A 12,092-nucleotide genomic window follows, 5' to 3' on the forward strand; every position below is an offset into this window, starting at 1 on the left:
ATTGGCCATTAGAGACGCTGTTATATTTTTCCAAGCATAGCTTACAACTTGACGCTTTTGACCAACGTCGTCTTGATACCCGACAGCTCTCCCTGGTATCCTCCCGGACCCTCGCCGCCCTTGTACACAGACTTGATGCTCCGCAGCTTCTTCTGCTTCTGCTCGAACTTCTTGCGTTTCTTGACGCGCGGGTTGCGGTTCTCCTTCTTGCGGTGTGGCGTGAGGCCCTTGTTCTTCTGGATCTGGTACGTGATCTGGCGCTTGCCGTCCGGCCCGATCTGTTCCGTTTCGACGACGCGCTCGCCCTTGCGCGCTTGGGCGAGGGCTTCGAACCGTGCCGCCTTGTCGGCCCGCTTCTGCTGAGCGGCGTGGGCCACCATGTCGTAATACTCGTCCTCCTCGTCGCGCACCTGCTTGGCCACGGCCTGGTCGTCGTCCGACTCGTCGTCGCCGCCCAGGTCCGCGCCAAACTTGCTGTCCTTCTTGCCGCGACGCTCGGCCTCGGCGTTGAGCCGTGCCTGGCGATCCTTCTGCTTGGGGTTAGTAACCAGCCGAGGTTGCGTAAGGGTCTTGCAGCGTGACGTACCAATCTCTCCCGATACGGGATATCCATGTCGCCACCAGCATCGCGACCAGCGCCAGCGCGTTTGTTGGCTTTTTGGACAATCTGAGACGTGTAGAACTTGAGCGATTTCTTCCGCCGGGCCTTGTCGGCGGCCGTGCGGGCGTCGAGGGCCTCCTCTTCGCCAAAGTCGGAGTGGCTGTCGTCGGCCGCACGGGTCGAGGCAGCAGCCGCGGCGGCGGCGGCCGCCGCAGCAGCCTTGCTGGCCTTCTTGGAGCCCTTGAGCAGGGTCGACAGGTCGGCCAGCGACTGCTCGACCGCCTGCGCTTTCCTGGCAGCTTCGGCAGCCTTCTTCTTGTTCGCCTTGATCTCGGCCTTGGACAGCTTCTCGGTCTTCCGCTTCGGCGCTGGCACCACGTCCAGCATCTTCTCGTCTTCGTCCTCCGGGGCCGAGAGCATGCCGTTCTCGGCCGGGCGTGACCTCCGCGGCTTGAGATCCTTGACCTTGAGCCAAGCATTGCGGCACTCCACCAGCGTCGCCATGACCTCGTGTTCCCTGAGATCCGAGGGGTTCAGGGTCGCGGGGGACGACCCGTTGCCGTCGCGCGAAGGAGACGTCAGGATGGCAAAGTAGCTCGCCAGCGCGGCCACGTAGCACCCGAGGAGCCAGGATTTGGCCGTCTCAAGTGACTTTGCCGGCTTCCCCTCGGCCTCCTTCTGGAGTGTCTGAAGCAGGGGCTGCAGCTCCCGGAACTCGTCGACGAGGTAATCGAACTCAGGGTACCGCGCCTGTAGCAGCTTGTACCTCTCCTCAGGCCCCATGTCGTCGGTCACCTCAACCTCCTTGAGAATCTCGGTCACAACTTCCTCGTCGCCGGCGCCCTCTCCTTTCGGTGCCAGCCATTCGGCTTCGTCGAAGGCGAAGTCGGCATCCTGCATCTTGGCCAGCTTCTTGGCTTGGAGGCGGCGGGCCTCGGCCTCTTCTTCCTGCGAAGGAGTTAGCGTGGGACTTTGAGAGACGGCAGCCACTGCCCAAGACAACGTACCAAAGCATCCGCCTCCGTCTCGATGTTGTCGGCATTGTAGTACTCCTTCTTGGAGGAACCCCACCAGCCTTCATCGCCCTCCTCTTCGTCTCCCTGCTTCCCCTCCTCGTCGGAAACATCATCTCGGCGCGCACCGGACTTTCCGGTGGCTTTCCTCTTTGCCGGAGCCCTCTCGTCGTCCTCCTCGTCGCTCTCCTCCGAATCTTCGTCCCGCAGGATTTCTTCGTCCGAGGCCGAAAGGAAGGCGTCCTCGTCTTGCTGGCGTTTCAGGCGCTTGGAGCGGGGCCCGTCGCTGTCGTCAAAATCGATGCGGTCTTGCTCGGCCCAGTACTCGTCTTGCGAGTCTGCGACATCTTCGTAGGTCCGGATGGTGAGGCGGGCGTCCTTGGGGTCGACCTCGCGGGGGCCGCTAGGCTCGGCCTTGCGGGTAATCTTTCTTTTCTTGGCCATTGTCGACGGTGAGAACTAGATGCTCCAGAAAATCGTTGTCTGACGTTCGGGAACCTCGGCGATGCAGGGCTTTTGCCCTTGGGGTGGTGGGGGGTGATGGAACTGGCTTGGTCGCTTGCCACTTGGAGTTGAAGTTGATGGACGCAGAGGCGGCAGAACTTTTTGTCACCGCCCGGCAGATTTGGCCCCACCGCGAACGCTCGACCCCTGCATCTTGAAATTACCTGCGGTACCGTACCTTACCTTACGTCACGCCCCTGATGGTATCAATCAGCCATCCATTCGCTGCCGCCAGAGCATTTCGCTCGCCTCAACAAACCTGAAGGCAATCGTTGGCACCCTGCTGGCCAACACCTCACCGACGCGTCCCGACCCATGGATTTCGTACAGCGACTCGGCATTCCGCTGCCGATTGCCACCGGCGCGCTTGGCCTCATCGTCGTTCTCATCGTCGGAATGGGCTTCTTCAAGAGGAAGAATCACATGCCCGTCGAGGGCCGGGTACGCAAGCCCCCCCCCTGAAGCTCCTCTGCTGGCTTGCCTGCCATCCTATGCATGCTACAAAAGCGCTGACAATCCGTGCTCTCCAGACCGTTCTCATCACGGGCGCGTCCGAAGGCATGGGCCGCAGCGCGGCCGTGCAGCTCGCGGCGAAAGGCGCCCATGTGATCCTCGTGTCTCGTAATGTCGGACGGCTCGAGGAGGCGCTCGCGGCGGTGCGGGCAGCCGCATCGTCACCCGAGACGCAGCGCTTTACCTACATCTCGGCCGACGTGTCAGAGCCGGGCTACGCAGCCGAGGTCATCGCGCAGGCCATCGCGTGGAACGGCGGTCGCAGCCCGGACGTCGTGTGGTGCGTTGCCGGCATGTCCACCCCCCTGCTCTGGACCGACGACGCCGCCATGGACGCCGCCCGCCGCAACATGGACGTCAACTACTGGGGCTCGGCCGAAATGTCACGCGCCATCCTGCGCGAGTGGCTGCGTCCAGAGAACGCCCCGGGCCCGGCGGGGGAGCCGCGGCACCTCATCTTCACGGCGTCGGTGCTCGCGCTCTTCGCGATCGTCGGCTACGGCCCTTACTCGCCGTCCAAGTGGGCGCTGCGCGGCTTGGCGGACACGCTGGCCATGGAGCTCAATCTGTACCCGGACAACCCGGTCAAGGTGCATGTCGTGTACCCGGCCACCATCGTGTCGCCGGGCTACGAACGCGAGAACAAGACCAAGCCGGGCATCACGCTGGAGCTGGAGAAGGACGATCCGCCCGAGACGCCTGACACGGTCGCGCGCCGGGCCATCCAGGGGCTGGAGCGGGGTGAGCACTTTGTCGACGTTTCGGCCTTGGGCTTTTTGATGCGCTGTGGCGTCCTGGGCGGTTCGGAACGGAATAACTGGGTGCTTGACACGATCGTGGGATGGTTCGTGCCCATCATCTACTTTTTCGTGAAGAAGGACATGAACGCAAAGACCACGGCCTGGGCCAGGGCCCATGGACCGACAGGAAAGGGACCGCATGCTACGAGTACATGAGGTGGTTTGTTCATGGAGGATGGAGGATGCCCCGTGCAGCTAGCCTTGCACAATGTGCGGGTCGGACACGTGATGGAATGCCATCTCCGTTGGCGTTGATGGCAGCGGTTTGATGATGGGAATGAGTGTCAAACCGCATCATCAGCCATGTTTGGCTGGCACGTTGCGCACGAGCAACATTGCAATTGACGAGCACAAACACGAGAGGTCTTGCAATTGTTTGCAAGTGAAAGGGCCAGCTGGCTTGGGCTTGGATGTCCAGCGGGGATATACTACTACTACACGTACTGCGTATGGGTCATCTCTGGGGGTGGTTGGGGACCTAATTAATAACTACCTACCTGACCTACCTTATCTTATCAAGGTTCGTTACCGACAGGTACTGCGTACACCGCATGGTACAGACGTCACTCGGCAGCACACCATCGGCCGGACCCACGCCAAAGCAGCACCGGCAGCGCTGAAGCTCCATGATTGGCCAATTTCTGCATCGGGGGCGAGCATCCAGGTGTGGGCCTCTGAAAACGCGAAAGTTCCGCGACGGGCTCCGCATTCTCGGGCCAGTCCCGTTTCATCAACTCAAATCCAAAATCCCACTCCTTGCTCACCTTGGCCTGACACCCTTCTCCGACACTCAATTTTTACAGCTGACGACAGCTGCTCATCGCCAGCGATCCGCCTCGACAAGCAACTACTCTTTGCACTCTCTCGAGCCGTTGGCTGAGAAAGGGGAAATAATCCAGCCCGCTCCGGGGCGGACGAGCATGAAGCCGTCCGTGAGCCGGCCCCAGCGAGGACATCCAAACAAGATCACTAAGCCCGGTCCTGCACCACGCGGCCGCAACCCGCGCCAGCTGCCAGGAGCCCATCTCTCAGCTGCCGCAGCCGTTGCCGCGGCCGTCCCCTCCACGGATCTCTCATCGCCATCTCCGGCTCACGGCGCCGACCTGGCTGACCCGAGTTCGGTCTTTGACGACGTCGGCATGGCCGCCGACGACTACGCCGCCGCCGCCGCCGCCATGGACACGGACCTCGCCGAAGACCACCAGGGCGGCGCTGAGGCCGACGCCGAAATGGACGAGGAGGACCCGTCGGCCGCTGGCGCTGCTGCTGCCGCCGCTGCTGCCGCTGCCGCCGCCGCCGCCGCCGCCTCCGGCCTGCCTCCTCATGTCGACCTCACCGCCGCAAACATCCTCGCCAACGGCGGAGCTGGTCTCGGCGCTGGCGGAGGCGCCGGTCCGGGCAACGGCATGCCGCAGCCCGTGCAGAACCAGCAGATGCATGAGATGCAGCACGCCATGGCCCATCCCCAGCACCCGCAGCACCCTCATCAGCAGCATCAGCAGCATCAGCACCTTCACCATCAACAACAGCAACAACACCACCAGGCGGCGGCGAGCCAGATGAGCGCCCATCATCACCAGGCCCTGGACCCTTCCATCATCAAGACCACCGAGCAGCTGGCCCGCGAGTCCGGGTACCACACGCTCAACATCGAGAGCGCGCTTGCCAAGCGCCTGGCGCGTGAGCCTGGCCAGCGCCTCGCCCAGCAGCGCCGCCCGGAGCAGGCCCTCAATCTCAACCGTCGTAGTAATGTTGAAGCCCTCTTCGCCCACATCGCGGGCGAACCGGCCCGCGTCCCCTGCAAGAACTGCCACAAGGGTCACGGGCCCTGGACAAGCTGCATCGTCGTTGACGGTCAGATGTGCGGCAGCTGCGCCAACTGCTGGTTCAACGCGAGCGGCGCCCGCTGTAGCTTTCATGGTATGCGTCACACACACACACACGCACACATAGACATCCACTCTCTGCTCTTGTTGCCGACGGTCAAGTTAACACATCCACCACAGAAACCCGCAATCCTCAGGTCCAAGCCCAGCACGCCGCCACCATGCTCCCCCCGGGCCAGCATGCCGCCATCCTGCCCGCCGGGTCCGCCGCCACCCACCCGCTGCTGCAGGCCCACGCCGCCCTGCTGACCAACAACCCCGTGCTGCAGCAGCTCGTGACGCGCGCCATGAACGAGGTCCGCTCCGCCGACAAGGCCACCCGCCAGCTCATCCAGATCGACATCACCGCCAAGCAGCTGGCCCTGCAAATCGCGCAGTACGAGGAGCTGGTGGGCGCCAGCGGCGGGATCCGCGGCAGCGGTGGCGCGGGCTCGCATTCCGCCGGGTCCGCTGCCGCCGTCGAGGCGGCGGTCCAGGAGCATCATGCCCACCAAGCGGCGGCGGCCGCCGCCGCTGCCGCCGCCGCCGCCGGAGGCCAGGTGCCCGTGCCCGGCCAGCAGGTCATGGGCGACGAGTCCGGCGCGTAGAAAGCCGCCAGCCCGCCATTCTCCCTCCTCAGCAGCCACCTTTGGGCGGTCGCGAAGCGCCCTCCCCCCGCCCCTCCCGCCCCCTTTTCATGATTCTCGGAACTCTTGGTTAGGAGGAGGCGCCTCGACAGGGCGTTGGCAAGACCTTGGAGCCGGTCCCGCACGTCTGTGAGGGTCGGGAGGGAGGGCGTGGTCGGGGCTGGATCCTTCCTATCCGTTTTTGGCCCGCCACGGATGGCTGGGCTGGACCGGTCTGGAGGAGGTTGCTTGGTGGTGGGGGGTGGGGGGGTGGTTCCCGCACTGACTCAAGGAATGTCTCTAAAAAAACAAAACCATATACCCCGCTGCGGTGCTTACAACTTTAACGCTTCACATTTGTCTTTCACGCCGTGCTCCAGGGCCGGGCCCCATGGTGCCCTCTCATTCTTCCCTTTCCTTACGTTTTGGATTGGGGAAACAAGCTAGACCAGGCGGTGGAGTTGGGGTCGTCGAGCCACGAAATTTTCACATTGGTCACGTGTTTGTTATGGTTATTGTTGTTGTTTAGCGGCTCTTCCTATACGGGTAGCTGTCTGCGCGCTCGGAAGGGAGCCTAGAGAGCGTGTTTCTGGCGGGGTATCGGTGATAACAAGACAGCTCGGCGCGGCATCAGAGAGCCGGGGTGGGCGTACCGCTAGTAAGGAATGCGATGCATGGCACCGCGCTGGGGAGGACAGGACAGGAAGAAACGATGGATGGCAGCGGGGAGGGGGGGACAACAAGAGCAAAACAACGAGAACTTTTGTGTGCTGGTTCGGTCGGGGGCAGGCGGCTCGAGGACACCTCGTTGGTCAAAGGTAGCAAGCAGCATATGATGATGTGTCAGGATCGTCGACATTGTTCCCATGGTGCCAGAGGGTTGGTGTGGTACAAGGCCTGGAAGATTCCTGCCGAATTGATGGTTCTGCTGAATTCAGCTTGGCTTGTCTTGTATCATCGTCAAAATACATCATGACGATGGTGATGCTGCGGGTGGTGTTGGTGAAGTCCTTTTGCAGATCCCAAGCAGTAACAAACGACAACTACACTAGTACAGGCTCTGCGTCACGATTCACCCATCCATGATCTTTCATTCAAGCGCTTCATGTTGCCTGGAAATGGAAACATGTCACAAAGGGTTCTGCTTCATGGCATGTTGATGGCTGGGGAGGTTAATCCTGGCCTGGTCATCCGCTGGGCCGCTCAAAGGTGGTCACTTCAACTGCCCATCTCTGTGACATCATCATCGAGGATGTTCAAGTTGTGGGGTGTCTTAGCTTTGTCAGTTGAGTTGGTCAATATGTCAAGTCGCCTTGTCAATCTCAGCGACGGCCGTCCCACGGCTTCATGCTCTGGAGAATCACGACTCAACGCCACGTTCACGGGAGACGCTCAGGTCAAAATGGGAAAACGGGAAATGTTAGATACGACGAAGACTAGTAAAATAAACACCAACAGACCATGAAAAACCCGACTGGTATACGCCCCCCCCTTCCTGCCTTGCCTCCCACCACACTCCCTGCCAGCCATCCATTCATCCATAATACACAAGACGACATTCCCCGTCCGCCCAGATCCTCCACCATCCCCCCCCCACTGCCAAGCCCTCCATCATCGGATAGATCCAACATCAACTTTGGCTGTTGCTGCCTCCAGATGTTTGTTTCTTCCCCCGCCTGGCCGGCCAATGTGAAATGTCCGCTAGCCTCCCCCCCCCAAAAAGGCAATTACATTCCTCCCCCCCATGAGAAAGACACTCAAGGCTCCGTCGGTCCCTAGCACCGAGTTGCGAACGGCTCGAACATGCTGTCTCAGGAAGGGAAGAAATCGAGAGAGTTGATGGAGAAAAGAAACAAATAGATTCATACACGAGTTTCAAGTAACACCAACCAAAAAAAACCAAGACGCAATATCATTATTAAACAGAATATTTTTCACCTTCCCCACCCCACCGGCAGCGCAGCACATGCGGTTCTCTCATGTCGCGTTGAGAAAAATGAAAGGAGCGGCGTGGAAGAGACCGTCCCGATGCAATCGTCGTGACGCGGGCAGGAGTCGTGGAGGGATATAGAGACAAGGCACGGAACGCAACGTGGCGACGGAGGGTCGTGATTCCGTCAGCCCCGGGAGAATCTGCGTTCGCGGGCCGGGGTATCTTCGATGGCCAACGATCGGAGGCGGTAGCGAACTTCCAGAGAACGCGACAATCGACAGCGGTTTGGTCGGCGGCAGTTTCCGCTCAGATGAGACCGCAGAGACGAAGGTTTTCCTGGATGATGATGTCTAAAAACAACACACCATTAGCATCGGGACGCGTCGTTTGCCCTTGACCTACAAAAACTTACCGTTCACCGCAGCCATGACGAAGCGGATTTGTGTCGTGTCGGTGGCGCACGTGAAGTGTGTGTAGATCTGCTTGGTCTCGTGCTGGTTCAGGCTGACGAAGCGGTTCAGGATGTAGTCGCAAGCAGCGCCGTAGTCGTCGCCGCCCTCGTAGTCAGGGAAGTAGTTCTTCATGGGGCTGACGGGCAACTTCTCCTTGAACCGGTCGATCTTGTTGAGGAACAGGATGATGGACGTCTTGATGAACCACCTCGAGTTGCAGATAGAATCGAACAGGGTGAGGGCCTCCTGCATGCGGTTGACCGTCTCGTCCTCGAACAGCAGCTGGTCGTACTCGGAGATGGCAACCAGGAAGAGGATGGTGGTGACGTTCTCGAAGCAGTGGATCCACTTCTTGCGCTCCGAACGCTGGCCACCGACGTCGAACATGCGGTACGTGAGCTCGCCAATGATGAAGGTCGTCTCGGTGATACCCGTGGTCTTGACACGCGAGCGCAGCACGTCCTGGTCGTTGGGCATGTAGTCGGGGGCGGCGATGCGGGCGATGTTATCAAAGTAGCTAAGGAGCAGCGGGTCAGCCTGCGAGATCGCCATACAGCGCGGACGGTCTGCTATGTGGCGGGGGGGAAACCTACTATCTCGCCGAATCGTTGAGCTGGTACTCGCGCGACCGCTTGAAGCAAGCCTGGACGCCAGCATCCCTCCAGAGGGCCTCGATGGCGTTGCCAACCTCGGGCGGGAGCACATCGCCCTCGATCTGGGCGGGCTGCATGAAGATGGTCTGGACGTGGTACTCCATGCGCGGGTCGGCCAAGGGCAGCTCCAGCGACTCCATGGCCTCGAGGATAACGCGCATCGACTGCACCGTGTTGCTGAAGATGATTTCCTTGAAGGATTCCCGCTCATCGCGCGAGTAGCCGCCCTCGTGGATGAGCTTCATCTGCTTGAGAATGGTCGACTTTCCGGATTCACGAGCACCTGTGGCGAGTCAGCACGCATACGCATTGCGCCGGGCCGGTAAGCCGCAATTGGCGAGACGCACCCAGAAGCAGCATCTTGATCTCATTGCGCTGCTGCATGCGATCCTTCTTGAGCTGGTTCTCAATCTCCTCGTTGCGGGCCTTGCCCTCCTTCTCCTCCGTGCTCATGCCGCAACCCATCTTGGCGGTGTTGTCAAGGTCGAACGCGAAAGCGAAAGTCTTGTGTGGTCAAAAGGGGTATCAAAAGGTTAAGATTAGGTATTTCTGCTGCAGCGGTCAGAACGATTCGATCCATTCGTGGCAGAATTGGATGCGCTGGAGGCAATGGTGGTTTGTTGCGTCGTGGGGGGATCGCCTCCTGTCCTCATGGCGACAAGTGCCGACGTAGCCACCAGCCCTCGCCACGCGCCCACAAACCCGGGAGCCATTGTCGCCATCTCCTGCTCCATCAAGTCGCCGGCACCAATGGGTTGCGATGGCGGCGATGAGATTGGGCGGGAATCGCGCTGTTGATGGATGGGATGCACTCACTTTTGGCTCGAAGAAAAGTCGGCCTGGTCCCTCGGTATGGTCGATTAGGAAAAAAGGGGGGCGATGAAATCGACAGGCGAAAGAACGACAAAAGAAGCGGGAAAACTCCTGAAACGGCCTCTGGATTGTGTCGGCCGCAACGGGGAGGCGCGGAATTGTAGGTTGTTTCGCCGTGGAAGTGAAGAGATGGCGAATGGGGGGAGGGATTCACAGCTTTTTCGCTGGCTGGCGAAGAAGGAGGCGTCGGGGTGAACCAAAAGGTCGAGAGAAGGAAGAGGAGACTCGCGAGTGGGAGGGCTGCTTCTGTTAATGTGAGGAACGCGGAGACCATGCAACGCTGAATTTCGGGGGATGCAGCGGCCCTGACCGCCGCCGCCAATCATGGGCCGTCGTGTCTTTGGAAAAGCGGGTCCGGGCGAGGGGCCCCCTGTTCGGCCCAGGAAAGGGAAAGAGACTGAGGACCCACCGATTGTTCCCTCGCGACCTGCGTGCGGGAGGGAAAAGCAATTCAACGAACACAACCCTGAGGATGGGCCCTTGGAAGGTGAGATGCGACACTCCCTGGTTTGGGACTGCCACCACAGCAGGACATTCATAGCATTTTTCAAATAGAGCACGGCATGGGATGGACGGATCCTAGGAGCCCAAGGCCGGCGCTTCTCTGCCCCCTTCCCCAAAATCATCGGCAACTTTCCGACTCATCACAATCTCTCGCCGCCATCGCCAGCCTCCCGTCGCCTAGTGATGGAACCCACGTGGAGCTGGAGTGCATGCCGAGGAGCCGCCAGGCACAAGAGGCGAAAAAAGGGAGGACCCAAAAAAGTCCAAGAAGAGCACTGGCCGTCGTCGTCCCCGGCCGGACCAGATTTCAGTGGCGCGTCCCCTTGCGAGGGGCCACACCCGCTAACCGCAACAGTGTTTAGGCCAGAGCCATCATGGAGGGTCTGGGAAGAGGCGGCGATGTCATGCATGCCTGCGCAAGATCCGGAAGGCCAGCGAAAACAGGGTCGTTTTGCGCGCTTGCTATTGTTTGAGAAGTTCATATAGGTAGCAGTGTAGTTAGCTATCATCCTGCTTGGTTATAAGCCATCGTTTCTTGTTTGTTGTTTGAGGCCGAAAAGAATCAGAGCCCCTCCCTCCAGGAGGTTTCTCAAGTCCAGGCGACGTCCATCGTCTTCAGCTTCACGCCCCGCCTCGTGATCCGGCCTGCCTGTCAGCCATACCAACACTTCCGTTCCTATCACGTGCAATTCAAATCGCTGCGCCGCTTCCGCCGGCCCGGAGATCGGCATCGTCAGCTACGTTTTATGAACCGACAACACGGCCATCCCGGGCAACTAGTTAGTAGGATGCTTCTCAAACGAAGCTGAAGGCCCAAGCCGTCGTGGTCGGGCGGGCTTGTGGCAGCGGCCTGGAGACATCGTTCATTGGTTTGCAATCAATCTGTACCTGCAGGTGGTGTCTGGCGCCATCTCCCACAGAGGAATGACCCTCGTGGAGCCCCCCCGGCTCTCCCGGCCGACCCTGATGGAGCCGAGTGGGTCCGAACCCGACAGCAACTCCGTCCAGACCTTTCGACATCACGCCGGCCGCTGTGCCTGATGGCTAGACCATCACCAAGTCGTCTTTTTTTCCTGAGCCGTCTTGCGAAATCCTCACGGTTCAGACGGTCCAGCGCCGGGACCATCCGGCCCTCGCGGTGCAATTTGGCCCGTCAACTGGTAACATCTGAACGTCTCTCTCTGGGTCAGGCACGCTGCAACCTTGGGGAAGAGACGGCCGGGGCCGGGTTCAGCCGGACGGACCTTCCATCGGTGGCTCGTGAGAGGCAGAATGCAACCCTCGCGCATTAGCTTTGGTTTCATTCCCCCTAGCCCGCTGCGGCCTGCGATTTGGCTCTCCTGTCGAACCTGCGTCGAACCTTCTCTGCGATCTGGCTTTCAATCATCCCACCGGTGATCCGTGCGAGCTAACCTATGTACTGCGTACTCTGCATGCACGCCAACTTGGCTGAAGAACCGCATCTGGCCACGCTACGTGATGCACCTCTTCAGGGCCCATGTATAGCAACTACCTATGTAGAAGCACTGTCGCCAATCAGTACTCCAACTTGCGCACACCAATGGCGGCGGCAGCAGCAGCTGCCGCTGCTGCATGATGCCGCGCCGCTCGACCCTGCCAATGTGCGTTTCTGAATCGTCAATCCAACAGATCTGCCGAGGGCCATCGTGCCGTCTCTGCCGTCTTGTTGTTTTGGCTTGGGCGAAGCGAGAGAACATTTATTCTCCGCTACCCCCTGAACGTTAACATGATGGA

At 60.2% G+C, this 12,092-nt stretch overlaps 4 protein-coding genes across 4 annotated transcripts; 2 read left to right on the top strand and 2 right to left on the bottom strand.

The window, feature by feature from the left end:
• Positions 1-41: 41 nt before the first annotated feature.
• On the bottom strand, positions 42-2,058 carry VTJ83DRAFT_2587 (uncharacterized protein; the record flags this gene model as incomplete). Its single annotated transcript, XM_071008873.1, has 3 exons — positions 42-530; positions 587-1,549; positions 1,609-2,058. The coding sequence occupies 3 exons, from the start codon at positions 2,056-2,058 to the stop codon at positions 42-44; spliced, it is 1,902 nt and encodes a 633-aa protein (XP_070869127.1).
• Positions 2,059-2,433: 375 nt separating this feature from the next.
• Positions 2,434-3,587, top strand: VTJ83DRAFT_2588 (uncharacterized protein; the record flags this gene model as incomplete). The annotated part of the gene is made up of 2 exons (XM_071008874.1): positions 2,434-2,559; positions 2,649-3,587. The coding sequence occupies 2 exons, from the start codon at positions 2,434-2,436 to the stop codon at positions 3,585-3,587; spliced, it is 1,065 nt and encodes a 354-aa protein (XP_070869128.1).
• Positions 3,588-4,351: 764 nt separating this feature from the next.
• VTJ83DRAFT_2589 (uncharacterized protein) lies at positions 4,352-5,904 on the top strand (the record flags this gene model as incomplete). Its single annotated transcript, XM_071008875.1, has 2 exons — positions 4,352-5,351; positions 5,438-5,904. The coding sequence occupies 2 exons, from the start codon at positions 4,352-4,354 to the stop codon at positions 5,902-5,904; spliced, it is 1,467 nt and encodes a 488-aa protein (XP_070869129.1).
• Positions 5,905-8,161: 2,257 nt separating this feature from the next.
• VTJ83DRAFT_2590 (uncharacterized protein) lies at positions 8,162-9,425 on the bottom strand (the record flags this gene model as incomplete). The annotated part of the gene is made up of 4 exons (XM_071008877.1): positions 8,162-8,205; positions 8,268-8,824; positions 8,901-9,243; positions 9,308-9,425. The coding sequence occupies 4 exons, from the start codon at positions 9,423-9,425 to the stop codon at positions 8,162-8,164; spliced, it is 1,062 nt and encodes a 353-aa protein (XP_070869130.1).
• Positions 9,426-12,092: the final 2,667 nt, after the last annotated feature.

Source organism: Remersonia thermophila, chromosome 2 (genome assembly GCF_042764415.1).
Source record: "Remersonia thermophila strain ATCC 22073 chromosome 2, whole genome shotgun sequence".
Lineage (NCBI taxonomy): Eukaryota > Fungi > Ascomycota > Sordariomycetes > Sordariales > Chaetomiaceae > Remersonia > Remersonia thermophila.